Consider the following 26616-nt stretch of genomic DNA (forward strand, 5'->3'; position numbering starts at 1 on the left):
TATCCTATGCAGCGCGTACTGCCTCTCGCAGTTGATCGTATAATATCTTTGCTAGGTAGTTGGCTATAATATAATCCTTTATCTAGTTCTATACGTTCTCGATAGGATTCAAATCAGGGCTAAACAGGGGATAGGAATAAACAGAGATCCCTCGAGCCTCGAGCTTCTTATATATCACTTGCATAGAATAAGGAAAGGCATTGTTATATATGAATACCTGACCTGGATAGAGATAAAACCACCCGTTAATAAGAGGGACTATTCTCTCTATATATTTCTCTAAAGTGATCGTCCCCTAATCTTTCTCCTAAAAAAGAGAAGGCCCTTTGCTATATTTTACTAAGTACGACCCCTAGAACATCTATCCTTTTAGCCGTAGTTTGCGTTCGACAATGCAAGTGGGATTGTATGCTTCATTTTGACGGCGTATGACCTAGACCTTTCGATGGGTACTAGCAATTACCCAGGTCTCGTCGGTCTAGAGGATTTCGTAATATCGCTTGAGGGGCTAGTATATACGCTTAACAGCGTCGTTAAGGCGGAGTTGTCGGTTCTTCTCAGTAATCGGAGGCTTTCGGTATATAATATAACGTTTAAAGCCAGCGTTGCGAAGAGTATAACGGATGGCGTACTTTGAACAATCCTAACTAAGAGTAAGAGGAATCTTCGAGTAAGGTATTTGGCGAGAGGCTTTCGAGGAGGTAATAAAGGCAATTAGCTCTTTAATCTATTTAGGATTAAGAAGGCTAGGTCGGCCAGAGCGTTTTTTTGGCGTAACATTTGGAGCGCGGTAGGTATGTCCAACTTGGTCGTAAGTAAGCCCAAGTTATACGACGATTTGATCGTACGACAGGCTAAAATTGCGGAGGGTTTGAACTTGAAGCCGCTCATCGCGGGAAAGATCACAGCTCTTGAAACGCTGGCTGGGTGGCGTAGAGGGGGGCTCCATTGAAGGTGATGGTGTTGGTGATGACTGTTGCGCATGCGACGCGCTGTCATGGCGAAGGTACATCGAGGGGGTGGTGGGCCACCTTTGCCAGTACCTGGCCCACTTGGAAAACTTTTGCCGGTAACCTCCGTAGAGGTAGGGAAAGTTCGGTACACAGCAGTTACATAGTTCCACAGTACTTATACAGTACATGTACGACCAAAACTGGATACCTATCTTGGCAGGCGATCTTTTTGATGCCTTATTTGCTCGGGTTGCGACCCTAAGTGTCGGGCCGGAGAGATCGGGGATTGCTCGAAGGAGTCAAAGCTGCGGATCCATATACCGCCCCCATCCCGCGCAACAAATCGTCAAGGCCCAAATTTGACGTCGACTTGGCCTTGTGGGGATCGCGCTGCAAAATCGGCCGCAGGTTTCGAGCTGGTCGGCTGATATTTCCCAAGCCTAGTTCCCCAATTGATAGCGACGGCGGCTCCTTCGAACCAGAAGTTCTTGGGCTCTCGTCGACTGTCACCCGGGGCTCAGTAACTACCTACTAGTAGTCCCCCAGTTATGACCTAGGGCTGCAAAACGCGATGAGGAACGGCAAAACGGATGGCCATGATTCGGATAATTCGATGCTGGACCCTTTGCCCTGCTCTCAAGGTCGACGCCTCCGCCGGACCAGACCGCCTGTGCATCGGCAACCATGGTCGTCTATGTTGACCTTGCGACCAATCCCCGCGGACGGACTATTATCGCAGCTTTGTGGCCTATGACCACGCTTGCAAGCGTCTTCCTAGGCCTTCGACTCTACAGCAAGCTCACGCGCAGCCGGGGGCTTTGGTGGGATGACTGCTTCATCATTGCCGCCTGGGTATGGCCCCACGCCCTCGACGCAGAGAAAAAGACATGTCTCGGAATCTAACATAGTATTTTTGGTTCAAGATGACGCTTCTTGTCAGCTGCGCAACGTCGACGGCAAATTGCCGTCTTGGATTCGGTCTGCACGACTACCAGATACCGCTAGAAAATATTGTAACGCTGGGCATCAATAGCCTCACATCCGGTACCACGTCCGTGATTTCCGTGGCCTGCAGCAAGACGTCGTTCGGCATAACGCTGCTCAGGCTGACCGATGGCTGGATGAAGCGGTTCATCATTGCGCTTCTCGTCCTCCTCAACACCACGCACTACTTCAGCGCAGTGGCCTTCTGGGTGTCATGCAACCCACCGGCCAAGACGTGGAATCCGCTGCTACCTGGAGAATGCTGGCCAGCATCCGCGACGGTTAGCTACAGCGAGTTTGTGGGCGGTACGACAAGTTCCCGCCTCTCAAGTCACGCCGCTAAAGGATGGTACTAACTAACGCGCCGCCCGTGGTAGCCTGTTCGGCGTTCTGCGACTTTGCCCTTGCGCTGTTGCCCTGGCGGCTCCTGCTCAGGTACGACATGTACAACAGAGAGAAAATCGGCGTGGCGATTGCCATGAGCATGGGTGTCTTGTAAGTGCTAGCTCTGGGCTCTCCCCCTTGCCGAACACTAACACCTGGTGTGTCCCAGCGCCGGCATAATATGCATCGTCAAGATGACCACCATTCCCCTCCTCAGAGACGGCGACTTCAGCTGTGAGCACCTCTTCATCTCGACCGACCTTCCCTCCCCCTCCGGATAAGCCCCTAACCGCCCACGCTCCGATAGATAACTCCCTCCCGCTTGTTTGCTGGGGCTTCGCGGAGCCGGCCCTAACAATCGTGGCCGCCTCCATCCCAATGATGCGCCACCTCTTCAAGAGCTTCCGCCGCGATGCCGGCTCCGGCCAGCCAACCCTCCACCTGAGCAACGCGAGTCTGAGCATACACAACTCCATAGGCGGCGGGCACAGCGGTCGGGCTGCTGCGGCGCGCGCGAACAACAACCGCGGCGGTGCCGTCAGCCGGGCGGGGCACAGGATCAATCCTAATTCTAATCCTAATCCTAATCCTAATCAAGACCTCACACAAAGTCGCGACCTAAATCAATATGGCGCTTCTCGGCTCGAAGAGGGACGGGCGCCCGGTGCGAGGGACGATGATCGGAGCGAGAGGAGTATCTTGGCGCCGGCCGCCGGGAGTAGTACCGCTACCTTGGGCGTGAGTGACGGCGGGGGATCGCCTGTGTCTGGGAGGGGTGGCGGTATAGTCAAAATGTGTTATGAGATTGGGAGCTTCGGGAAGGCTGAGGACGTTAAATAAAGTGATCTTCATAGTGATCCATCATGGAATCCTTCGACATTTCCCAGGTACCTCACTCCGTTTGCTGTCGCGCGCCGCTATTTATATTGTTGTCTCTACCGTACAACCTGAGCCCGTCACCTACTGCTGGTCCATCCCCGTTGGCCACTCTACATGCATTGCGTTATGCACTCTACCATCTTTTGGTCCAGGCCCGGGCTTGCGTAGGTGCCAGGCAATGGCCGCAGCCTAGCCACTTGTCGTCGGAATTCTGACCGAACATGGCCGCAAATTCTTCAGCGGTCTCTCAATTTGGGCGAGTCGGGGGCCATGGTTCTACTGAACACCCAGAGCAGTACGTTCGATTGGTGCACAGGAGACTTGTCAGACTGATGCTTTCTGGCATTGAGGGAGAGTATCTCGCCCCGTGGTGATTCATTTGAGACAATGGGCATTCACTCTCGAAGGGCGGCTTGCAACTTTGGGCCACACATCTGTTCCTAGGTTTTCACCTGAGTGGCCCTAATTGGATTGCTGTCTACAGCCGACCGTCATTTCGAAAATCGAAACAGCAAACCATACAGTTACACACCGAAGGGCTCGAAGAGTCACCCGTCCAATACACATGGATGCCGCCAGCACACAGCCGTCAGCTTCTCCGCATGGGCAAATATGAACTTCGACTCCCCACGTTCAGATACCACCTAATGATGAACCGGACCGCTACCGCCTCTCTGCTGCTCGACGCGCCGCTCCCGCTCCCCAAATCAAATTCAAAGCCCCAGCTCTAGCAGAGCTAGTTGTACGTACATCTCCGGATGACAGTAGTCGCAGTTGTACTGTTGTTCATTGATTGATTGACATAATACAAAGCATTTCTGGTTTAGAACTCGCTATGTCTCCGCCCTCGCCACGATGCTCTCTTCCCGGCACCCCCATATTCTCGCCTTACAACTTCACCCCTCCAGGATGGCGGGCGCCCTTGGCCGTCTCTTCAACCTGCTCCCGGCATCAAAGTCGCAGAAGTGAGGGAGGATGAACTTATAGAGAGGGAGTTGTTTGATACCGAGGTGCAGGCCTACCACCGCCTGAAACCTTTGCAGGGCTTCGTTGTACCGCCCTCCTTCTAGAGCATCTACCAGGTGTCTCGCTGGCGTCGCCGGAAGGATCGACGCTAACGCTAGAGCAGCTATCCGTCCTGCTGCAGTCATGCTACCGAGCCATCCATGCCTTTAGCGTGCATCACAGCGATCTCCATATAGCGGAACTTTCAGCTTGTAGACGGCAGGATCATGGCCTCGGATTTGGAGAGGGTGGAGTTTGACTTGAGCGAGGACGATATGGAGCATTTCCTCAAGACAAGTGTCATGGATATGGCGTCTAATGCGGTACAATTGCACAGCCTTATTCTCTGAACCTAGGTTTGATGGGCAATGGAAGAATGCAAGGCTGGGGGAAACGCAGGGTGGAGGGGGACCGGAGGGAGTTTTCTTTGGGCCTATTGAACGGGCCATCTACGCAACATTTCTTTAATTATGAATTGGTTCTCGGGTCTGGGGCCTGATGCTCAGGTAGCAGACAATCAATTCGAACACCTCGGCCGGGTCGAGATCGTCATTACCACCGATTCACCCACGCTGTCATCTATGATCAGGAATACAGGTTTCACCATGGTGTTGGACGAACCACGCCGAAGCCCACCACAGCATTCTTGCTCACAGGCGAACGCTATTAACCTGCCTTGCTCATCACCCCTGAAGTCTACGACCCGTAGGCCCTCGTTCAGCTGTGGACCGGTGCATAATGTATCGGATCAGCCGCAGAGAGAACATGTGCACATATTACTTGGCAAAGCCAGCAGTCCCGGACTAGGTTCTGCGAGACGTTCACTGTCAAAAGTCGGCAGGTTAGGGTGGGTGACTAGGGGGACAGGAAGTGCGAGCACATAGACTTCTGGTAAGGAATTGCGAGGGCAGACAAGTTGAGGTATACGGCAGCTAGAGCAACTTGAACATCAAAGTGATACTATTGACTTGAAGAGCAAGCTACTTCTTAAGGACAGTACCGGGTAAATAAGAAAGTCTCCGCCCGGTGACTTGTTTTACTGGCTTAAAATACCACTAGGTGCCTAGTACGGAGCAATGTTTCGAGGGCTGCTTGAGTCCACTGGTCGTGAATAGGTACCCTAGGTACCTACTCAACACTCGTGCGGATCCCAATGCTTATTTAGGACGCCAGTTACGCCATGCCGCCATCCCGGTTCCTCTCACCCAGCCTAGGACATCGCCGCCTTCCAACTCGGCCCAATCATATCGCCAACATGCAAGCTTTAGATCCCGGATGGTGCCTTCCACAACCCGCCCTGGGTCTAACTCAACAGTTTCGTGAGGATATCGACCAGCCAATGCGTCGTTTCCAGACCCGAGGTACCAGCAGCTCCGGGGACCGCAATGGGGATTGCCATATTCGAACCGCCCTAGCGACCGCCGCAGTCCCATCAGCCTCCACCATTCGCATACCTTCTCCCTATACAAAGCCTTAGCCTTAGAGCATCCGAATCGCCAATAGAAACAAGGGTGCGCCCGGCTGAACGAAATCCAATTTAGTCGGTCGGCCCTCTTGGCAGCAAAGCTAGACCAGTGGGCAGTGTTGTGCCATCCTTCGTAGAGTATGTAGATCTTCTTTATACCACCGTCCGAGGATGGGGTTGCACGGGGACTCTCGGCGAGCACGGCGCCGGTTCCGCTCTCGTTGCTTCTCTGCCCGCGGAGAGAGTCGAGAAACTGAGCGATCAGGACCAGAGCCTCGGGGCGGAAGTCGTGTGGAGGGAGACCGTGTTGAAACCCGACATGTCGTAGCAGCAGCTCCTCCATCGGCAGGTAGACTCCGACATGACGAGGTGGACCACGGGTGAAGGAGATCGCGTTTCGCTCGAAGTCGAGCGGTGCCTCTTTCGGCGGGAAGCATAAGATAACGAGATCGTCGGGGGCGATCCAGTCAAAGCTCTGGAAGATGGGGTAAGGATACTGCCATTCGGACGAGTCGACACAGTCCCTGTCCTGGAGCCTCCTGTAGTACTCGGCGATGACAGTACGGGATTCCGGGCACGCCGCTAGGAGGGGGTAGACGGCATGATAACCGGAATCGTGGCTCACGGTCGCCTTCACGCGGAATTCTTCCGACCAGTATCCCCGTAAATGGTACTTTCTCGGGTGGTTCAGCACTTCGAAGAAGTGCGCTGTCGGACGGGGAGGGAGGTTCTCCGTCCAGATCTGGTGTCGAAGCTCAGCTGGGGGGCGGCGGAATGGAAAGAAAGCTTCGGTGGGCTTGGACGCCACTTCTTGGGCGTTCTCCTCATTTGCCCTTTCAGGTAAAGTCGTGGTGGTGGTCGGCAAGCCCTCTTCCGCTTCCACTAAACGGACCTGATCAACCGCCCATCGCAGGAGCGCTGCGTGGCGCTCAACCTTATCCTCGGCAAGGCGATACTCCAGAGTCAGCTTCTTGAACTCCGAGAGTTTCCTCTCCCTGCTTTCCATCGACTTCAGTTTCCCCTCGGCTTTAAAATACTGGATGTAATCGTCAAGCATCAAATGTCAGTCGACCAACAATACGTTCTTGGTCTCCTTTGCATTCCACTCGGCTGCGTGCCTGAATTCGTCGACCGTCTCCTCGGATGAACGCTTCTGATACAATCGAAGGGCGAGGTCGGTGCTGCTCTGATTGCAGAGTTTGCGAGCTAGTAGCACCCGCTGCCTGGCGTCACCGCACTCTTCGTCAGACTGAAGCACTCCCGAGTCGACAAGGGCGCACCATGCTTCCATATACTGCGACTCGTGCCGTCTCGTCTGGCCTCCGTAGCGGCGGTGCGCCATGTCTTCAAACCAGACATACTCGGCCCAGGTTACTAGTTTGCTCTGCTTGCTCGGGTCTCCGCTGAGTCGGAGGTCCTCTAAGCAGACACACTGCAGCGAAGTCGCTAGTTGCCCTTGCAAGCTCAAGTCTTCGCTGAATCCGAGGTAGCTTGTGGATGTCGAGGTAAGCGCGCTCAGTTGCCTGAGGTAGACCCCGAACGCTACCTTATAAACAAGAAACTTCCTGCCGGTCTTCCTCATATTTGCCTGGAGACGCCGGAAATCCTGCCAGGGCGACAGTTGCTTGGTGAAAAGCTGCCACTCGTCCGGACGGTTCTGCCAGTAACTCACGATATCACGATGCTCGCCCGGTGCAGTCACGACCTTCTGAATCTGATCGAGAGGATGTGAAGGCCGACCGCCGTCAACTACCAGGGCATAGTAGGCGCTCTGCTGTGCCACCATGGCGTGGGACTGAGTTCGGGGCCCCAGAAAGGGAGAGGGAAATGTATTGCAGGAATGGTTGGTAGTCACTAGGAGCGGCCAGTGCAGTCAGGGTCGCTAGAATTGGGAAGCCACGGCAAGCCGCCGCAGTCAAGAACATTGTTTTGAGGATTGCTATCAGGGGTTGACGAGCACTGGGAACTGGGTGAGCCAATTCAAGTACCTCACCTAGTTGGTAGGCGGGAGAGCAACTTCCATCCCAACGGTCTCGAAAGGCCCTTGTGGTCCAGCACACCTAGTGAGTCACATTGGAAGTCAGTGTTATATCAGGGTGCTACCACGGTACACACGTTGTTCGTTTGGAATTGTGCCAGCATTTTCTGACCTGCCACATGATCTCGTACGTGTTTTCATTGCGACTCGAGCACGAAGCCGAGGTGCGAACCGGCTTTATTGACTTTCTCCATCGCAGTTTGCTTGTTAGGTCGGAGCTCAGTGTCGAATGGGCCGGTTGTTGACGCTTTGTGGCTTTCTTTGAAGGCCCCTTTGGCCGTATTGTGCTCTCTGACATACCCCCAACCTTACCTTACACAAGGCGGCATTCCGACCTCATGGAGAAGTCGAAGCACTACACCTTTCAGTATACATCCGACCTTATCAGTCTCGGGCATTGTTGTGTCAGCCAATTGCCCGGTTTCTTCATTCCTCGCAGTCTACCAACGTAAGGTAGTGCACATTAACCCACTCAGCATGCGAAGGTCTTTATTCTTCGGTAGGTATGCAGGGGGCATTTTGTATGTACTGCGCGCTGAAAGACGCTGTTCACTTTGCACAGCACTGCTCGTTTCCATTGCAGGATATTGTCTTGCCAGAACACTCGCACTCTTGAGATGGACTTGGATTGCGGGAATCCGGCATCTGTTATCTCGGTTAGATCCCAGGGAGAATGTCACGGAGGGACTTCGTTGGCGTAACTCTTAAGTTATGTGAACTTCCAATGTGCGGCGTCATTGACATGTTAACTAGCTCCCGTGCAGCAATTGCACTTGCATGGAGGACTGTTTGACTGGGAAGACAGCTCGTCAGAGTAACATGAATGTAACTGACAGCAAAAGAGACACAAGGAAGACGAGAAGAACGGTTGTTGGGGATGAAGTGGGCATGTACATCACGTGACGCTTGTTGACGATCAGGGTTGGGTCGCCCGTCGGCCTTGGCACCTGCGATCGCAAGGCACCGCCAAGTCCGCGCCGCTTCCATCATGCGGCGGCTGCCACTGGCCAGGGCCCAGGAACAAGTCAGGTCCCGTCATTCTCGAACTTGTTGCCTCTGGTTTCCAATCCCTTCTGTCACCCCCCTAAGATATCAAAACACAACACCATCCATATCTACTCACCTCATTCCGTGATCCTTCCCTCGTGCGTATCCAATGTCCTCAACACTATTATTGCACCACCCGTTTCTGCCAATACATCACGGATCAATAACTAGGTCCATCGCCGACTTAAGTTGAGGTGACCTACTAGGTACCGTACCTACGAAGCGCCGACTATCAGACCCTAGTCGCGAGAAAACACGCAAACGTGCCCCGGCACCCACTTTCCTGGTACCTTAACCAGTAACCTGGAAGCTCTCGCCCACCCACCGTCCACCAATTCCAAGGCGCAGGTTTCCATGCGCAACCGTCTATGACGTCCTCCTCCCAGCACTGGGCTGCTCAACACCAGAAGAATCCATCCAGCGCTCTTTGCGAGGCCTCAGCGCTTGATACCCACTTTGCACTTGACCAGGTAAGGCGCCGCAACAGGAATCCCAGCTCCCCAGGTACTGCCCCTCTCTCCCCTCATCAGCAGCCTCCTGGATCAGCCCAGCCCAGCCAGGCCGCGCCCGAGACAGACCCGTCGCATTCGACAATCATACCGACACATCGACTGTTGGATACCCAAGAGTGCGCCGTCCAGCAGACTGGCGATTGCTGAGCGCTTGGAACTCTCTACTTGAAATTCCCGTTTTATCCTAGATTTGGCCGCAAGATTTGCTTACGGGTGGCGCACTCTCGTGTCTTGAGGCGCTCTCCTCCCACCTGCGCATGTCGGGCCGGCCCAGAGGCCCAGTCAAGTTGAAGCGCGAGCATCACGCCGCGACCTAGCCACCGAGCTTTTCCCCTTGCCGGCGACCCGCTCTCTGTCATCGAATCAAGTGCTGTTGCATATTAACCTGCCATGACCCGATCTCCTGGGCATCAAAAGGCTAACTGAGCTGTCGGGACAGGCTTGAGAATTCCTCAGTCTCCGTCCGGCGGTACCTTTCCCATCATTATCGACAAAAGACTACAACAGAGCGTGCACGAGCTCTCCCCCGCCGAGCTATTTTGTTAGCTTAATTGTTCGACTCCTCTGAGCGCACACAATGAACGGAGCACAACAGACAACAAAAGACGCTCTCGCGCAAAAGCCGCCGCAAGACGCAGCGGCGGCTGCACCTGCAAACGGCAACTCAGCAATAAATAAAAAGAGGAAGAAAGACGGCCTGAAGCCGATTATCACTAACGAGGGTCCTGGGTACGTGCATCACGATGTTTCTTGCCCTGTTACAAGGATTGTTCAATGCCTTGATCCTTTTCCCCTTTGCCCCGTTTCTAGAAGGCAGCTCCCACCCCCTGTTGGGTTTTGCGGGATCAGATGCCTTCCACCTTGCGAACACATTGCGCGGTGCGTGCATCCGGATAGAGGTGGCGGGGTGCGATAGGCGAACGACCATGGGACCCATGGAGACATCCCTGGATGGAGGGGAGCCCATGCGCACATGCTGCGACATCACACTGGACCGCACTGGCGCATGGGAATTCCAAGCCTGCTGCAAGTGAGGGCGGACCCAGCCCGTGAGTAAGGTATTTTGTGGTGTCTCCGGCTCAAGTGAGTTGGGGCATTCTGCATTCGCCGCACCGCCCCCTCCAACCCCCCGCTCCCTCGACTCCTCCCGCTGGATTGGAGAGACTATCACCGCTTGCATTCAAAGCCGGGCAAACACACATCGGCACAAAAACCGCCTATGTCGTCAGCTTGCAGTGCGATTGCGCGGCCAACATCAAATAATGAAGACGATGTTAAAGACAAGGTCCCCGCTTTCACTTTTTTGAAACACCGCCCATATTCCACTGCGCTTAGTGTGGCTGCCGAAAGTTCGGTACGGTGCGCAGCGGCGCATGGAGGCCACCAGGTCCCGCCACCAGCTTCGCCCCTTCAAAAAGTGTTGTCGCCGGATAATAGCCTTAGATTCTCGTCATGTATGCACTAGATAATCCGCTCACACTTCATTCCTTTGCAGGGCCTCTCATCTCGCATCAAGCATGACGCAATCACCGACCTCATCGTCATCTCCCGAGGATGTTGCCGAAAACACGGCCGACGAGGAAGATTCTGAGGATTACTGCAAGGGAGGGTACCATCCGGTCCAGATTGGGGAGAAGTTCAAAGACGGAAAATACACAGTTGTGCGGAAGCTAGGTTGGGGCCATTTCTCGACAGTGTGGTTGTCAAGAGACAACACGTCCGGGAAGCATGTCGCGCTCAAGGTCGTGCGGTCTGCGGCCCATTATACCGAAACCGCCATCGACGAGATCAAGCTGCTCAACAAAATCGTCCAAGCCAACCCGAACCATCCCGGCCGCAAACATGTTGTCAGCCTCCTTGACTCCTTCCAGCACAAGGGCCCAAACGGCACCCATGTGTGCATGGTATTCGAGGTACTGGGGGAGAACCTCTTGGGTTTGATCAAGAAGTGGAACCACAGGGGCATCCCGATGCCGCTTGTTAAGCAGATCACGAAACAGGTGCTGTTGGGGTTGGACTATTTGCACCGGGAGTGCGGCATCATCCACACGGATCTAAAACCAGAGAATGTACTAATCGAAATCGGCGACGTCGAACAAATCGTTCAACGGGTGGTTAAGAACGAGCCCAACGATAAGGAAAACAATAGGAATGGTCGCCGGAGGCGGAGGACCCTCATCACAGGCAGTCAGCCTCTGCCATCGCCGTTGAACGCGAGCTTCACAGCCTCTTCACTATTCCCATCACCAAGTGCACACAGTCTTGGACAGATGCTGCACGAAGGCAAGTTGTCCCATCCGCAAAACTAAACCATCTAACTCCAGCGACTGACCGAAATGTCGGCAGGCGCCACGCCGAAAGACTCCTCGCAGAGGCCCAATGCAGATACCACAGAAGAGAGCCAAAAGCAGCGAGAAAAGACGGCCGACATCCTGACTAGGGAAGTTTCAGGTATCTCGCTGGACAAGACAGCAACACCTTCGTCAACGACTGGTGAAAAGCGCAAGGCCGATGATATGCAGGCCTGCGACATAATCAGCGTCAAGATTGCTGACCTAGGGAATGCGTGCTGGGTCAACCACCACTTCACCAACGACATTCAAACACGCCAGTACCGCTCCCCAGAGGTGATTCTCGGCGCCAAGTGGGGGGCGAGCACCGACGTATGGAGCATGGCGGCCATGGTATGCTTTGCGCCCTTTCCCATACCGCCATTACAACGGCCACTAATCATGTGCGCCAGGTATTCGAGCTCATCACAGGGGACTACCTCTTTGACCCGCAGTCAGGTACAAAATACGGCAAGGACGACGACCACATTGCGCAGATCATCGAGCTGCTCGGGCCCTTTCCGAAGTCGCTGTGCCTGTCGGGCAAGTGGTCGCAGGAGATCTTCAACCGCAAGGGGGAGCTGCGCAACATCCACCGTCTACGGCACTGGGCGCTGCCCGACGTCCTCAGGGAGAAGTACCACTTCAAGGAGGATGAGGCCAAGCGCATCTCAGATTTCCTGACCCCGATGCTCGAGCTCATGCCCGAGAAGCGCGCCAATGCGGGCGGCATGGCCAGCCATCAGTGGCTGGACGACACGCCGGGCATGAAGGGCATCAAGATCGACAAAGTGGAAGTCGGCAGTCGCGGGGAGGGTATAGAAGGATGGGCGTCTGAGGTTAGGAAGCGATAGACGGATAGCGCTACGGACGGCCGGCGTTTCTGTCAGCTTTGTCTGCTTGCCCCCCCGTGCTGGGTCTGAGGAAGGAGGCACAACCAATAAAGCGCCATGGAACGGGGATTCTCCTCCGCGACTTTGTCATCGCGCTTGGTGGCTGTTGGCTGCCTTGAACTCACCTGGCACGAGCGTTTGGGATATGGTAGAATCGGCAAGCGAGGCGCCGGACCGGAGGATGAGGGTGGTGGATTTGTCTTCCTCTTCACCTACACTCACGGCAAACCTCTCTACCTGCGGATGGTACCTATAGCCTGCGAAGGGGACCTTGCATGATGTTTTGGTCTGTTCTTCCATAACAAAATACTCCTTCGTTTTTCCTCAACAAACGTCCAGATGTTTCCGGTCCTTGGGTTGTTCTTGTGAAATATGGGCAAGGTACGCGGCTATAGATACGACAGACACGTTGGGGCATGAAACTCTCCTTACCTTCCTTCTTTCTCCGCTTGTTTTGTTTTATTCTTTCTGGCTAGATAATGAGCGATGCATGATGGTATTGACTTTCTCAGCCATACAGCGAGTAGCGATTCTACCCCATATACCGCACGTTCATCCTCTTCTTCATGTTTTGCTCGGAGCCTTGGCTTTCTCGGCTCGTTCATGAAGTACCTATTTATGCGGATAGACCAGTGTGTTGGTTTCAGATCTGCAATAGCTTTGTGTATCGTACCCGTAACACTGGTGACGAGAATGTGCTTCTAGTGCAGGTCACGAGAAGTTATGCCAGCGTCAACATGACTACGAGTCTTCTACAACAGCGCTTGTTCCAACTTTGTCAATGCTAGGCTGGTGATGCTTTGCTTTGCGGACTCAAGAGGGGATCCAGATTGTAATATGCCAGTACTTGATACTATTCGTGTCCTCTCAGACATACCTGGCGAAGGGAGCAACCATGAAAACAAAGACAAGGTAAAAACGAAGGAATGCAACCGGTAACGTCCGATTACTGAGGCTATAGGACCTCTTATGCGTAGTGTCAACCCATAACCGCATCCCGTAATAGCATGTCCGTGCCAGAACACCAGAAAGAAAAGCCGGCCACGAAAGTCCAATCTACGCTAAAGCCCCGTTACGCTCGGTGCCTCCCTATGCTCGTGGAGTACACAAACTTCGCCCCGATTTCTCGCCCATGTATATAGCGAGCATACAAGCTAGCGCCTGCCACCTTTTCCTTTCTGCGTCATCCTCTTGAACGCCGCCATCGTCCCAGCCCCCATGGGACGAGCGTCGTTGGTATCTCGGGACGCGTCGAAGGTGCTGCGAGGGGCGATGGTGTAGCTCGCCGGGAGCGCCGCGGGCTGGGCGCGGTTCCTCTTGACCTCGGGTGCGAGCATGCGTTCGCGCTCGAGCTCCAGGCGCGTCTTGTCCGCCGGCCGCTGGGTGAGCAGCATTTGTGAGCCCGACAAGGCGGCTTCTTGGCGCTGGGCGAGTTTCGCTGCACTGTGACGGGGGAAAAGGATTAGTACTAGAGTGCATGTGGGGATAGGAGTGTCCGGCGGGAAATGGGGAGACATACGCAAAGTCAAAGTCGCGAGTCTCGATTCTCCGCTTCTTGTAGTCATCAGTTCGCTTCAAGATTGGGCGGCTCCACTCGCCGACTAAACGTTCGGCAATGCGCTTGATGCCGGCCTGCGGCCGCTTGCTCCGCGTGTAGAAGTAGACAACCTTGCCGATGCCGCTGCTCAGAAGGACCTCTTTGTTGATTGGCAGCTTGGTGAGGGCATTGAAGATATCCCTCTGGATGTTGTAGGCAGGCAGGCTGCCATCGTTGAGAGGCTCTAGGAAGTACTTCACGGACTGGAGGAAGTTGATCTCGGGATCAAGGACGGAATCCTGCACCGAGGTTTGCTCGAGAAGCGCTGTGACCTGCGGGAGAAGCTTGAGCTTTTGTGTAGCAGCCATGCCTTTCTCGCGCGCTTCGTTGTCCGCGATACACGCATTCTCCATCGCGATCTTGAGGTTTGCTATTTGTTGGTCGATTTGGTCTTCAAGGTCCTAGATACGGCAGGTTAGAGACATCCTGGGAGAGCGGATACGCGACAAACTTACGATATCGTCCTTCTTGCGTCTCCGCTTCGTCGGATTCTTCAAAGCGTTGTCCATGGCTCTCTGGATCGCGCGACGTCGACGCTCTTCCGGCGTGAGATTCTCCTCGTTCACTTCCTCCTCCTCGACTTCATTCGCTACAGCCCGTCGCTCACCGGCTGTGGCGCGTGCCTTCCGCGGCCGACTCTCTCTCTCCGGGAGCTCACCACCGTCGTCGTCATTTGCTCGCGCCCGCTTCTTCGGCCTGCGCCCTTCTTTCGGTTTCTTCGTGGTCTCGCCATCTGTCCGCTTGCGCTTGGCAGCCTTTAATGTCATCGCGACATTCTCGTCGATCTCAACAGGTCTCTCTTCGAGGGTGGGATCATAGTCCTCGAATTGATCTTCGTCGATCTCGGAGAGGAGATCTGAATCCTTGTCGGACATGTTTCCGGCATCGTCGTCAGGAGTATCAGCAGGAGTTTCGTGATGATCCGTGTCCAAATGCGCCGCAGGTTCGGCTGGGGAACCAGCTCGCGAGCCGGCTGCAGAGTTGGCGTCCGACATGTCGGAGTGAACTAGACGCGGATTCGAGCGCCGATGGCGACCAGCTGAAAGATTATCTCGGTGTTCGCTGGGGGTATAGGGGAGGCGCGTTGGAAAGTGATCGTAGCGTGCTTCTGTTGCTGCTGTTCACTTAAAGTCGGTTCGGTGAAAGTACGTAGAGTCGCTTTTGGGAGATGGTTGAGAAACCAAGCGGCCCTGGACCTGGTGGGGCCGGCGGAGCCTGGCCTGTGCGCTGGCTCTTTTGGCTGCTAGCGTGTTACTTGGGACAACGCCACTCTGGGAATCAGTCTACTGTGCGCTCAATAACCCTTGTTTACTTCAAAACATCAACCTACTAACCTTACCTTACCTGTGTAACATCGGACGATTGCTGCTGGCAACGTACTTCGAACCTGAATTCTACAGACGACTCAACTTGTCAGATCTTCCTCCTGCCTCTGATATTGTCCTCAGCGAGAAACAACGGTACGAAGCGCGGTTGCGATTTCAAACTCGACTATCGCAAACTACCCCGAATGCGCAGCGAGTCCCGTCAGTTGCTACATAATGGACCGCCGAACTCATGATGGCTGGATGGACTGGGAATACCACTCGCAGCCGCCCGTGGACCCGTCCAGCCCTTTTACAACCTTCTCTCAGACACGGCCGACGTGTAAGTCTTGTTCCGATTTCCCAGCAATCCCGGGATTTACATGTCATACACTCCTGTGCCTCTATGCTAGAGTTCGATCGGATGCCGCAACCTTCACCAGCAGCAACCTGAATTGCCTCCAACTGCGCATCCTTTTACCTATTGCGACTGACTTTCCTAGCTTCGGTTATGGACTCGCCGACGAAATTCGCAAGCAACAACCCGTTTGCCTTCCCCGTTGCTTCCAGGGGATCACCGGCCAAACCACAAAACCAACCGCGGCCGCCGGCATCATCATTCTTCAACCCTCAGCTTCAGAGCAGGCAGTCAGCTCCGGCCTTCCGGAATCCCGCATTCACGACGCCCCAAAAGCGCCCTGATGAACGTGTGTTCTCCGAGTTCTCTGGTGTCGATTCGAGCCCGGCTATGACGGACACATCTGAGGTGCCGGCCGAGACGCCGGAAATCTATCGAGCGGAGGATGACGTCAGCAGGTTGACTCTCACGTCGTCTCCCAGCAAGCAATTGTTCAAAGAGGCCTTGTACAGAAACCATGCGTCAGGGCGAGGGGAGATCCCCAGGGGCAACAGGGACAAAGTTAGGAAGAGGAAGCGGCTGCAGAGCGACAGAGATGTGGGCAGCGTACGATATCGTCTCCCTCATGCGTCCGACGATTCCGACAGCGATTGGGAAGAAGGTGCGAGCGATAGCGTGAAGGGAAGCAAGAAGGGAAAGACACGTCGAGGGGGCTGGTTCAACAACTTTTTGTCAGCCGTCAGCGACCACCCCAGTGCGCCAGCAATTCTGTCGAAGTGGCTGCAGTTGGGCGTGAATATTATCCTCCTCGGCATCGTTCTTTTCGGCATATTCGGCCTCCTCGTTCAAATACGATCCGATTTGTCTCATGCCAGCGAGAAGGCCCGAGCCGCCATCGCCAACGAGATGTCCATCTGCGCCGATAATTACTCCAAGAACAACTGCTCACCCCGAGCAAATCGCCCTCCGGCTCTGGACGGACCTTGCAACGAATGGGAGACATGTATGCACCAGGACCCGTCAGCAGTTAAGGTTGTTCAGATCTCGGCGAGGAATGTCGCCGAAATCATGAATGAGTTTGTCGGCGTCTTAACGTTTAAGACATGGGTGAGTAGACGATTGTCATCTCCACCATTGCCTGGCCACGCTAACAGCTTTCCTAGGGCTTTATTCTCTCGCTATTCCTGGTTACAGTCGTCGCTAGCAACGTCGGTTTTGGATTTCTTCGCGAATCTACGCTTTCCCACTCGGCGAAGCCGCATGTACCTTTGCAATCGCCGCCGGTTGTACCCCCCGTTTTTGGGTCCGCGGCTGCGCACAACCCGCAGCAAGCCTACATCTGGGCCCCTATCGGCCGGGCCCCTCGCGACGTTCGCAGGAACTTGTTTGCAAGCGATGCCGCGGATTCGGATGCATCGCCAGATTTCAAGGCGATCATGCCACCGGAGACCCCGTCGGGAAGGAGAAGTCCTAGCAAAGGGGACCGGGCACGGAGCCCAACGAAGGGATTTTGATATGCGTGTTTGGGCTTCGCATCGGCCGGATCGGTTAGCTTGTCGCCAATGGGTGTGTAAGACTACATTGTATGTGAGCTGTCATTGGATTCTGCTGCACTGTCTGCGCTTGTTTGACCATGGACTAGATAGCGCAGTTATCAGTTGCGGCCTGGTAGCGATTTTCTGCCAACTCTTTAGAGGATGATATTGGTGTCGCTTGTCTCGTTCACTTACAGAGGCACGTGCATGCTTCATGCCCTTTAAAGCTCCCTTTCGTCATGAGAGGGACATCTCCCGGTGAAGCACTGTGTACGGATTACACTACGGATACATAAGGTATGTACGTGCAGAACGACTCTCCCGGATCTGCAAACATTGTGTCCCAGTCCCTGCAGTGGTCAATATCACCCTAGCTGCCTTGTTACCTCAAAAATCATGCCACTTTTCTCAGCCCTTGTCCGGCCTGCCAAGTTCTATTGGCTTGTTGCATACCAATGACGCGCGCCGCAGGCAGAATTTTCGGCAAATTGGGCCCAAGGAACTGCTCGGAACTGCTGTCCAGAGCTGTTTCCGCGGCAGCTAATCTCTCGAGCTTCAGGAACAAGGAGAAAGCAGGACCTTGAACCGCGGTGTGGAACGAATCTCGGCGTCTGGAACATTCGCTGACTAAAGAAGCTTACCAGGGGTTCAGGTGGGATTCCAGAAAGTCGGCTATAGCCGAGCCTTGGCGCTAGACGGCTGGGTCAACGGCTGGTCGCACCGTCGCAGAAGCGCATACAATAGGTACGCGTATCCGTACGTATGTACATATATGTACCTTAGAGTATTGGTCGCGGCCGAGGTGGAGTGCGGGGGATGAGGACGCGGGAGTGAAACTCATCAACTTCCACCACCTTCTCAATGCGTGATGGCTAGCGAGGCCTCATGACTAGCGCCATCCTTTTCACTTGCGAAACCCCATATTCATGCAAAGCTTATCCATGCGTACGAGAAGTGAAGGACACGGATCACCAAGCAATGGATATATCGGGAAAGCCTCTCGGAGATCTAATCCGCCTTTCACCAGGGCTTGCACGGTTGTAGTTATACATGTATGTGTGGCGGTACAGTGCGAGCATGGATGAGGTGCTATGATACCAGCCTCTTGGTGTAGGTACCCAAACTGAGATAACGTCCCAGGTTTCTGGCCCGAGCTTCTCGGCCGCAGGACCCTTTAGACGCGACTGCCACAAAATCGCCCTGCTGGTCGCCGCCGCGACCGAGCTCTCAACGCAGGCCAGCCCCCAAGCGTGATCCTCGGTCAGACGAGCTTGACATTAGGGAAAGGTCACACCTGAGCCCGCCGCGCGTTGTCCTCAGCTCGGCGCTCCTTGCATCTGATTTGGGACTTATCCGCCATTCTCCACAATCGCGCGACCGAGAATTCGCTGGCTGCATAGGCATGGACAACATTGACGCTTGCCATCGCCTCCGAACTCACATAAGGCCATCACCTCGCCTTACATCGGCCACCGCTCGGACTTCCCGCACAGCTGTGCGGTTACCACTATTCTCCTTCTAGCCTTAAACCATCCACAATTTTCCGAAGTTCGAAGCGCAAGTTCTCCGACCGCCGTCGCCTTGCTCCGACTGGTCTCAACCATGGTAGTGAACTTCGACCGGCGGATCTCCCGAGTCTACTGTCCGGATGATGTTTGAAGAAAGGACGCATCAGTACCGGAAATATGAATCCCATGGAAGGCGACCCCCCGGGTGGGGGTCGGACACTGGCGCCGCCGGCTCCGTCGCAGTCGAACCCCGCATCCGGCGAGATCAACGACACGTCTGCTCCAGGCCCATCACCTCTTCCTCCGGCGGAGTTAGCCCCGGGCATTTCGGCATCCGGCACCCCAGGATCGTCGAAGCGAAAGAGAGGGCTTGGCGTCGTGACACCGAATGCGTGTACCGAATGCCGCAAGAAACGTGCAAAGGCTCGTACTCGACCTGGGCGTTGCTCAAGCTTCCCCTTGCCTTATCGGCAGCAACGGCTCCAAGCTAACACTTGACGGCCTACTCAGTGCGATGGGAAGAAACCTTGCGGCCGATGCAATGCGCAAAAGGATGTGGAATGCAAGTATGAGATTCCGGTCCGCCAGTCGAAAGAGAACCTTCGCCACGAGATCGACCGGCTACGACGCCAGCAGCGCAACAATGAGAGCGTCATCGGCGCGCTCGCCCGCCCCGATATGTGGGAAGAGGTGCTTTCGCGTTTACGCAGCGGTCAGAGCGTTGAAGCGATTTCAGAATGGCTTGAGGGAGGTCCGCATTCCGGTGGCGAGTCCCTCCGTTCTGTAAGCCGCCCTCTTAATCATGGAAGCGATATTGGTGCCAGCATATCTGGATATGCTATAGCGGCACCAGGCAGCCACGCACCGATTCTGCCCAGTTTAGGTGCGGGGAGCCCAGCTTCCGTTCATCAGCATCCCAATGCCAGGCACGATGCCCAGCAACAGAGCCACTGGGCTTCGCATTTTCCGACGGCACCCGCAAGTTCTACTCATCCGAAAATTCCGGACGACTGGAATCCGGAGGCCATAACGCACGCCCAGTCGCGTGTGGGATTGTGGGTGGAGGGTCAAATTCAGGCTCTAGATGGATGGAAAAGCCGGGGTTCCGAGCAGGTCCTCCTTCCGAACGTCCCCGAGATGCAAGTGCCTGCGAGGACGTGGACGACGATAACGGCGGATGCGGGTCTTGTTCAGCACCTATTGGCCCTGTATTTTTGCTGGGAGTATCCCACCTTCGCCTCGCTGAGCAAGGAGCACTTCCTTAAGGATTTCATGGAGGGCCGGCCTCGATTTTGCTCGTCGATACTTGTCAATGCGCTGTTGGCCCTGGGATGCCGCTTCTCGAATCAACCACACACACGATCCGACCCAGACGACCCGCACACGTCGGGCAACCACTTCTTCCAGGAATGTCAGCGGCTGTTTGAACAGGAACAGAACCACCACAGCCTCACTACCATCCAGGCGCTGGGGATAATGTCCATCAGGGAGGCAAGCTGCGGCAGGGATTCGGAGAGCTGGTTCTACGCGGGTCAGAGCATTCGACTGGCCGTTGAGATGGGCCTACATCGACTTCAGGACGACGGCTTAGAGGACGATGAGAGCGCAGTCCAAGCAGCCACTTTTTGGGGGGCTTTTGCTTTAGACCAGTATGCATCGCCGCGTCTCCTTCCCCTCTCTCTGTCCGTTGGACCGCCCAGGCCCGCCCTCTAACTTGCTGTAGCGCCTGGTCTTTGGCAACTGGCACGCTCCCCCAGTGCTCGTGTTTTCCCCAACTGCCACCCAAACCGGCCATCATCGACGACATCGAGGCATCGTTGTGGATTCCGTACACGGATGATGGTAAGGGGACCGCACTCTCATCAATGGTCGTCCGGGGCTAATTGGTCACCAGGGGCCCCCCTCCAGCGGGCTTGCCAACAGCCCTCCAATGTGCGCTCCGTGTACAAGTGTTTCTGTGAGCTTAGCGAGCTCGTGCATCAGTCGTTGTACATCCTATACTCGCCCGGCCGGCCACTCACTAGCCGAGACTTGCTCATCATCTATACCCAATACCTGAACTGGTACGACAAGATCCCTGAGGTGCTACGACTAGGTCATAACTTCACTCCGGCCGTCTTGTTTGCGCAGTGAGTCACTCCGGTCCAATGCTGCACGCTGTGGGCGTGTTTTCGCCTTTGCATCCACCGTTTCCTGACGCTGGCGGCAGTATGTACTATCAATTTGCCATTCTCCTGCTCTTCCGACCCCTGATTAAACTGCGGATTATCGGCTCCAGCATATCTCCGCGCGATGTCTGTTTGCAGGCGGCCGACGCCATCACCGGTCTCTTGCGCTCATACGCGCAACTCTACACGCTGAGGCGGACGCCGTCGTTCGTCCCGTACTTTGTACTTACATCATCAATCATGCACCTGGCCATTGCAGCGACCCACACAACAAGCGTCGAAAGCAGCAAGGCTGCGAGTCAAGACAGCGGCTCGCCTCACCCAGCTCCGAAGCTGGACCCCCACGCTACCGAGGCGTTCGCACGAGGAATCGCCGATCTGACTGAAATGGCGCCGTGCCATCACTTTGCTGAGCAGGCACTCAACATCCTCCGGTTTCTGGCCAAAAAATGGAACATTGACGTCGAGATCAGGACAACCGGGGGCAATGAGCCTCACCGTTTGGAATTGCCGGATTTCGAGCGGGCTACGAGGCCAGTGACTGTGAGCCTCAACTTGTTCGCGCCGAACTTCCTCGAGTCCGACTTCAACTGCACCTGGGGTGCCGGCACATCGGGAGGCATTCCTGCGGAGGTGATGCAGGGCGGCCGGCCCAACACCAGCGCGCGCGAGACAGATGCGTTGGAGAACCCGCTCTTCTGGCCCTTCCCGATGCAGGGTCGTCCTATACTATCGAACGGGAAGGAGCTGAAGGAGGCTGGCTTCGAGCTGCTTTGAGACCGCTTTTGACGGGTTGCACGAACGAAAGGTGCCACATCGGGCTTCCTACGTGCCCTCATTAGTTAGGCTGCATCTCGCATTCCTTCGGTTCAGGGGGAAATGGTCGACAGTAAGGAGATGGGGAAATGAAAGGGTGGGCGATACCATGGAGTTGGGACTTGGTAATCATCTACAGTGGATACACGACATTGCATGGGGAAGGGCATCAAAAGGAAGGCATCGGGCTCACGGAGTTTGAGAACAGGGTGGTCGCTCCTGTGCAACATATACTACATGCTGTTCCGCGGGTGTTTCTTCGGATCATTCACTTTTAACTTCGTCATAGTGCGATACCCCCTTCTTTGCCCAAGAAAAGGACGCTTGATCTATCTTCAAGACAGAATTGACTGGTCACAATGCCGTGTTTGACAGTTGAGGGCTGATAAAGAGCATGGGCCCTTCTCTCTAGATGGCAGGTGGCCGCGGGTGACTGTGGGGTATTAAGGACTCGGTGGCCCCATTGACGGACCTGCTTCCGGGCCATCTCATTGACACGCGTATGGCGGGAGCATACGGCACAGCTTCCCTGCACTGTCCTCGCTGCAGGGTAGTGTAATGTAGTTGTAGAAAGTGCCAGAAATTGATAACGGCCTCGCTTGTCGGCGAGCAGCGAAGGCAGTCTGACGAGGTCCAGATCACGGAAAGTGGGTTGATGCTCCTTAATTCAAACTTGAACTTTTCGAGATGGCACCAAATCGCGACTAAGGCAACCAGGGAGTCGGGTCGTGTGTCCTTCGCTTTCGCCTTATCTCGGCTCGATCTCGTCTCCAGAACTCGAGTGGACTCGACCGGCGAGCCGGCCTGGTAACGAGCCGGGGATTTTGCGGGTTGCTCTGCGGGGAGAAAAACAACGCTCGCAGAGCCCCGGTCAACGCCACGCCAGCATTGGGCCAAGAGACCATTTCCCGGTTCGTTTTGTTCGTTCGTCTCAGGCTGTTCAACGAACAAACAACATGCCAACTGCGCCAGCAGCGCAGCAGCACCCTCAGCATCGCATCCCTAGGACGCGCGCTGATTGGGCGCTTACGCTGCAGGCTTGGTGTTTCGAAACGCAGTGTCCAGCAGCTCCCTGCTTCTCTGTTTCAGGTGGAACAGGGGTTTGAATGTCCCCGGGCGCGGCAAGCACCAGTCAGCAATGGAGGAGCGCGCTTGTGGATCCCCCGGCGAGCCATGGAAAGCTGGTAACCAGGCGATCTGCCGCACCCTGTCTTCTTCCCCTGTCGCAGTCGCAGTGCCCTGGGCTGACCAGCTGCTTTCGGCGGAGTTCGAAGGCACGCGCTAAGCACACGCTTGGATGGACAATGGTTCGCGCGATTCCGCGCCGCTCTGCTTGAACACATTCATCACTCATCACCCCAGTCCTTCGGTGTCTCGCCCCCGAACCACGCCGCATGCCGTCCCCTGTGTCTCCCTTTTATGACATGTGAGGGTACTCCGTACATATAGTTCATTGGGGGCCACATCGTATTAGTATATTCTTGGGCGGCTCCCGCGGCCCTGTCCCGCCGCACCACCTGAACCTAGCGGACTTCTTTCCTTCTCCCTTCTCTTCGCGCTTCTGCAATTTGGGTTCGTGACGTCGTGATGGACCGTTGACGTATCGTTTTTCGGGGAGCATTGGTTCTGTTTTCGCTCTTGCTGTTCATCTGATCGTTTCTGAGTGCGAGAAGAGTTTGAGTTCTGGGCTGGGCTCGGGTGAGCCTCGTGGCCGCTCCCCTCTTCGATGGATCCTTTCCGCAATCCGCCGGACGACAGTCTAGCTGCGGCTCGACTACACGTCCAGGCCCTCACAGAGTGCGGGCTATCACGCGAGGCGCTGTTGCACGCGCTGCTGGAGAATTATCCCGACGGTAAGTAAGGCCACGACTGCTGCTGAAGCGGGAGAATTGCGTTGTTGACTTCCCGGCAGGAGATGCTACCACAAGGACCGTCACCCCCCCGCAGCAGGCTGCGCAGCAGGGGCAGCGTGATCCACGACTTTCGGTGTCAACCACGAGCTCAAAGTCGTCCGGGAGGACGAGCCTCTTGTCGACGGCGACCTCGATGAGCTCAGTGTCATCCCAAGGCGGAGGACCTGCCACCCAGGAGATTGCACCGCCACATCCCCCGCCCCCTGCGCCGCCCGTGAAGAGCAACAACAGAGGGAGCTCCAAACCGCAGGGCGCTTACTGGTGCACCTTTTGCGACGTCGCCTTCCAGCGCAAATTCGACTGGAAGCGCCACGAAGACGAGTTCCACGAGCGCTACAAACGTTACCCCTGTCCAAACTGCAACCGCATCTTCTGGGGCGCCAACACTTTCAACCAGCACCACAAGAACGCCCACGGCTGTACGACATGTCCGCATGCTGACCGCGTCGTGCGGTATACGCACAAGAAAACGGCGTGGTATGTGTTTTGCCTTCATGTCGAAGAAGGGCTCTCTCTGCTCTCGCCTGCTTTCTTCATGTTTGCGCAAGTTCGTTTCGGTGCCTCCGAGTCCAGAGTCGTGTGACCCGACGACTTGCATGACACCACTCACCATGCCATGGTGCATCCAACCATGTGGAAGACAAGCTGACCCTCGCTTCAGGGCATGTGGCTTCTGTGGCGGGTTCCTCGCCAGCCGTGACCGTTATTTCGACCATGTCGCCCGGCACTACGAAGACGGTTGCAACAAGTCGCACTGGAACCACTCGCTCGTCATATACGGCCTTCTTCACCAGCCCTCTATTAACCAAGCGTGGGAAGACCTCGATGCCGAGCTCTATGGTCATCTGCCGCGCAACCAGCACCCCATCCTAGAGTGGGATCCCAAGTCAACAGGTCATGCACAAGGATTTCTTGAGGGCGAGAGTCCTGGGAAACTACAAGACCTGCTCGAATTCTTCAACGAAGGTCGCGATGACCCGAAATTCCTTGCCCGTCTCGCCCACGACTCGGCTACCATGCGGCTACGGCACGAGATCCAACCGATTACTTCCGCAACGCCGCCCTCCGCATCCTCCACCGCGAGACCCATCTCCGAACCGCCAAAGAAGAAGGCCATGTTGAAGTCGTCGCCATTAAAAAGGCACATGTCCACGCCTCAACCGCCACTACCGCCCCCACCGCCCTCATATGAGGATCCGCCAATCCCGAAGAAGGAGCACAATATCGCGCCTCTACCATCCGAATTCACGAAAAACAACCCCTTTTTTGACCCGACGCAGCAGCAACAACCGCAAACGCAACAGCTTCAAGGCCTGATATCGCCGTTCGACCAGCAGATGATGGGCACGCAGGCGACCATGGCCGCGGCGGGATACTACGACTTGGCGTTAACACACGTCCACCCGCACATGCAGCTCATGTCGCAAATGCCGCAGCAGAGCAACCAACAACCCCATGAGCATCAACAGTTTTCTCAACAACAACAGCAGCAGCAGCAGCCGCCGCCGCCGCAGCAGCCACAACAACAGCAACAGCAGCAACATCACTTGACAGTCCCAATGAACCTGTACGATGACTGGAGCAGCGTGGCAGGAACGGTCATGGATGACTCGATGTTTTCCAGCATCATAGCAATGGGATGGCAGGCGGATATGGGAGGGACCCATCCTGGGACTGGCGGGTGAGAGGACCGGATGGTTTTGCAGCACAATCACCCCCTCCCAGCCCTTCTGGGTAGTGACGAGGTCTCCCGAAAGAGGCCATGAGCGGAGGGTGGAGGATAGGAGAGGAGAGCAATTCTCTGCATATCCGTGTGGCTGTTATGCAAATCGTCAGCGCCTCCGCATACGGGATGATACGGAGAGGAGGAGACGCCGTTCAGGGGTGCGTTCTGTGCCGGCGCTTTGCTCCACCGTTCGTCCCCCGTCAGCGTCCTCGTCTTCCTCACCCTATGGCGGATTTCTACTATCCATTACCTCGTGGTAATGGCAAGAGGCCTGCATAATGTAGGAGCAACATTGGGGGTGGCGTCCGGATTCGGAATCAGTACGACACGGCGGCATTGCTGGCTGACTGGCTGGTTCACGTGGGCCGGGGAAGGTCGGAGTATCCCACACAGAATCTCGTCATCCAGGGACGAAAGGATAATGTTATGTATCCAGTGGAGGACCTTCGGGGGATGGTAGGCATGACGTGCCTCAGCAAACTCTAGAAGCAAAACGGGTACCTGGCTGCCCCGGTATATAAGGTGTATGAATATCTTACTAAACTATACCTTCGAACGCACCAGATCTCTTCTCAAAACCGTCAGTCAGTGAACGTAGTGCTGTAACACATGCGTTTCCCTGGAAGTGCGTCACAAAGGTCATGTCTAGTCGTTAGGTGGTGAGCAATCCAGGCTGTGCCACCACACGTACGTCCCAGAAAACCCCACTGGGGAGATGAGACAGCCGTTGATCGTCTGCTCTGACGAGAGCGAGGTCGCCGAGAACAGGGGACTTCCCTAAAAGGGGGAACTTCGCAAGTACCTTAGCGGATCCGGAAGGTATGGCCGCCTCCCGGTCCGGCGCGGGCCGTTTGTGTGCTCCACTCCCCGCCCTTCCATTGTATCCATTGTATGTTCCCCGGTCCTCCAACGTGGTTGGCGAATGTCACTGGTCTCAATGAATCAGGTATCACAGCATACGTAAGGTACCTTATTAAACGCCCTGGACAAAACAAGCAGAAGTTCTAATCTGATTATTCTGCATACCAAGAACGAACACAGGAACGGAAGGCGAAGCGGGCAAGGTCAAATGGAGATGGAAGAAGCGCAGACAGCATTGGTACAATACAAATCCAATACACGTCCCGAACTCGGTCTCGGGCAGTGTAGCCTCAAGCGTGCCGTCCAAGTGTAACGAAACGGTGTATCGCAATGTGAGGCA

At 55.3% G+C, this 26616-nt stretch overlaps 7 protein-coding genes across 7 annotated transcripts; 5 read left to right on the forward strand and 2 right to left on the reverse strand.

The window, feature by feature from the left end:
- The first annotated feature begins 1263 nt into the window (after positions 1-1263).
- B0T15DRAFT_520165 (putative integral membrane protein) lies at positions 1264-3239 on the forward strand. Its single transcript, XM_062868482.1, has 5 exons — positions 1264-1805; positions 1877-2243; positions 2315-2432; positions 2491-2555; positions 2629-3239. The coding sequence occupies exons 1-5, from the start codon at positions 1638-1640 to the stop codon at positions 3159-3161; spliced, it is 1251 nt and encodes a 416-aa protein (XP_062726807.1). The 5' UTR covers positions 1264-1637; the 3' UTR covers positions 3162-3239.
- A 2269-nt stretch (positions 3240-5508) lies between these two features.
- Positions 5509-7682, reverse strand: B0T15DRAFT_548096 (uncharacterized protein; the record flags this gene model as incomplete). The annotated part of the gene is made up of 3 exons (XM_062870188.1): positions 6752-7682; positions 5660-6706; positions 5509-5616 (listed from the first exon to the last, which is right to left on the reverse strand). Exons 1-3 carry the CDS (start codon positions 7454-7456, stop codon positions 5509-5511), a joined length of 1860 nt encoding a protein of 619 aa, XP_062726808.1. The 5' UTR covers positions 7457-7682.
- Positions 7683-10784: 3102 nt separating this feature from the next.
- Positions 10785-12451, forward strand: B0T15DRAFT_385658 (kinase-like domain-containing protein; the record flags this gene model as incomplete). The annotated part of the gene is made up of 3 exons (XM_062864289.1): positions 10785-11557; positions 11642-11951; positions 12011-12451. The coding sequence occupies 3 exons, from the start codon at positions 10785-10787 to the stop codon at positions 12449-12451; spliced, it is 1524 nt and encodes a 507-aa protein (XP_062726809.1).
- Positions 12452-13266: 815 nt separating this feature from the next.
- B0T15DRAFT_408516 (uncharacterized protein) lies at positions 13267-15272 on the reverse strand. The gene is made up of 3 exons (XM_062865340.1): positions 14543-15272; positions 14010-14488; positions 13267-13933 (listed from the first exon to the last, which is right to left on the reverse strand). The coding sequence occupies exons 1-3, from the start codon at positions 15080-15082 to the stop codon at positions 13645-13647; spliced, it is 1308 nt and encodes a 435-aa protein (XP_062726810.1). The 5' UTR covers positions 15083-15272; the 3' UTR covers positions 13267-13644.
- Positions 15273-15380: 108 nt separating this feature from the next.
- On the forward strand, positions 15381-17464 carry B0T15DRAFT_59443 (Di-sulfide bridge nucleocytoplasmic transport domain-containing protein). Its single transcript, XM_062871107.1, has 4 exons — positions 15381-15734; positions 15895-16856; positions 16913-17336; positions 17392-17464. The coding sequence occupies exons 1-3, from the start codon at positions 15629-15631 to the stop codon at positions 17261-17263; spliced, it is 1419 nt and encodes a 472-aa protein (XP_062726811.1). The 5' UTR covers positions 15381-15628; the 3' UTR covers positions 17264-17336; positions 17392-17464.
- Positions 17465-18833: 1369 nt separating this feature from the next.
- Positions 18834-21835, forward strand: B0T15DRAFT_59501 (fungal-specific transcription factor domain-containing protein). The gene is made up of 5 exons (XM_062871110.1): positions 18834-19215; positions 19303-20441; positions 20516-20634; positions 20687-20921; positions 21002-21835. The coding sequence occupies exons 1-5, from the start codon at positions 18970-18972 to the stop codon at positions 21735-21737; spliced, it is 2475 nt and encodes an 824-aa protein (XP_062726812.1). The 5' UTR covers positions 18834-18969; the 3' UTR covers positions 21738-21835.
- Positions 21836-23137: 1302 nt separating this feature from the next.
- On the forward strand, positions 23138-25524 carry B0T15DRAFT_59469 (uncharacterized protein). The gene is made up of 3 exons (XM_062871109.1): positions 23138-23629; positions 23689-24166; positions 24351-25524. Exons 1-3 carry the CDS (start codon positions 23503-23505, stop codon positions 25372-25374), a joined length of 1629 nt encoding a protein of 542 aa, XP_062726813.1. The 5' UTR covers positions 23138-23502; the 3' UTR covers positions 25375-25524.
- Positions 25525-26616: the final 1092 nt, after the last annotated feature.

Source organism: Chaetomium strumarium (assembly GCF_033439665.1).
Source record: "Chaetomium strumarium strain CBS 333.67 chromosome Unknown B0T15scaffold_1, whole genome shotgun sequence".
Taxonomy (NCBI): domain Eukaryota; kingdom Fungi; phylum Ascomycota; class Sordariomycetes; order Sordariales; family Chaetomiaceae; genus Chaetomium; species Chaetomium strumarium.

Excerpts from the sequence above, each read along its gene's own strand:
- B0T15DRAFT_520165 (XM_062868482.1), top strand. The coding sequence starts at position 1,638 with ATGGTCGTCTATGTTGACCTTGCGACCAATCCCCGCGGACGGACTATT. Across the intron at positions 2,244-2,314 it reads CTACAGCGAGTTTGTGGGCG|CCTGTTCGGCGTTCTGCGAC; the intron begins GTACGACAAGTT and ends CGCCCGTGGTAG. Across the intron at positions 2,556-2,628 it reads CAGAGACGGCGACTTCAGCT|ATAACTCCCTCCCGCTTGTT; the intron begins GTGAGCACCTCT and ends ACGCTCCGATAG.
- B0T15DRAFT_408516 (XM_062865340.1), bottom strand. The coding sequence starts at position 15,082 with ATGTCGGACGCCAACTCTGCAGCCGGCTCGCGAGCTGGTTCCCCAGCC. Across the intron at positions 14,489-14,542 it reads GACGCAAGAAGGACGATATC|GACCTTGAAGACCAAATCGA; the intron begins GTAAGTTTGTCG and ends TGCCGTATCTAG. Across the intron at positions 13,934-14,009 it reads ACTCGCGACTTTGACTTTGC|TGCAGCGAAACTCGCCCAGC; the intron begins GTATGTCTCCCC and ends CCCCCGTCACAG.
- B0T15DRAFT_59469 (XM_062871109.1), top strand. The coding sequence starts at position 23,503 with ATGGATCCTTTCCGCAATCCGCCGGACGACAGTCTAGCTGCGGCTCGA. Across the intron at positions 23,630-23,688 it reads GCTGGAGAATTATCCCGACG|GAGATGCTACCACAAGGACC; the intron begins GTAAGTAAGGCC and ends ACTTCCCGGCAG. Across the intron at positions 24,167-24,350 it reads ACGCACAAGAAAACGGCGTG|GGCATGTGGCTTCTGTGGCG; the intron begins GTATGTGTTTTG and ends CCCTCGCTTCAG.
- B0T15DRAFT_59443 (XM_062871107.1), top strand. The coding sequence starts at position 15,629 with ATGGACCGCCGAACTCATGATGGCTGGATGGACTGGGAATACCACTCG. Across the intron at positions 15,735-15,894 it reads CTCTCAGACACGGCCGACGT|CTTCGGTTATGGACTCGCCG; the intron begins GTAAGTCTTGTT and ends TGACTTTCCTAG. Across the intron at positions 16,857-16,912 it reads TCTTAACGTTTAAGACATGG|GGCTTTATTCTCTCGCTATT; the intron begins GTGAGTAGACGA and ends CAGCTTTCCTAG.
- B0T15DRAFT_59501 (XM_062871110.1), top strand. The coding sequence starts at position 18,970 with ATGAATCCCATGGAAGGCGACCCCCCGGGTGGGGGTCGGACACTGGCG. Across the intron at positions 19,216-19,302 it reads GCCGCAAGAAACGTGCAAAG|TGCGATGGGAAGAAACCTTG; the intron begins GCTCGTACTCGA and ends CGGCCTACTCAG. Across the intron at positions 20,922-21,001 it reads CCGGCCGTCTTGTTTGCGCA|TATGTACTATCAATTTGCCA; the intron begins GTGAGTCACTCC and ends CGCTGGCGGCAG.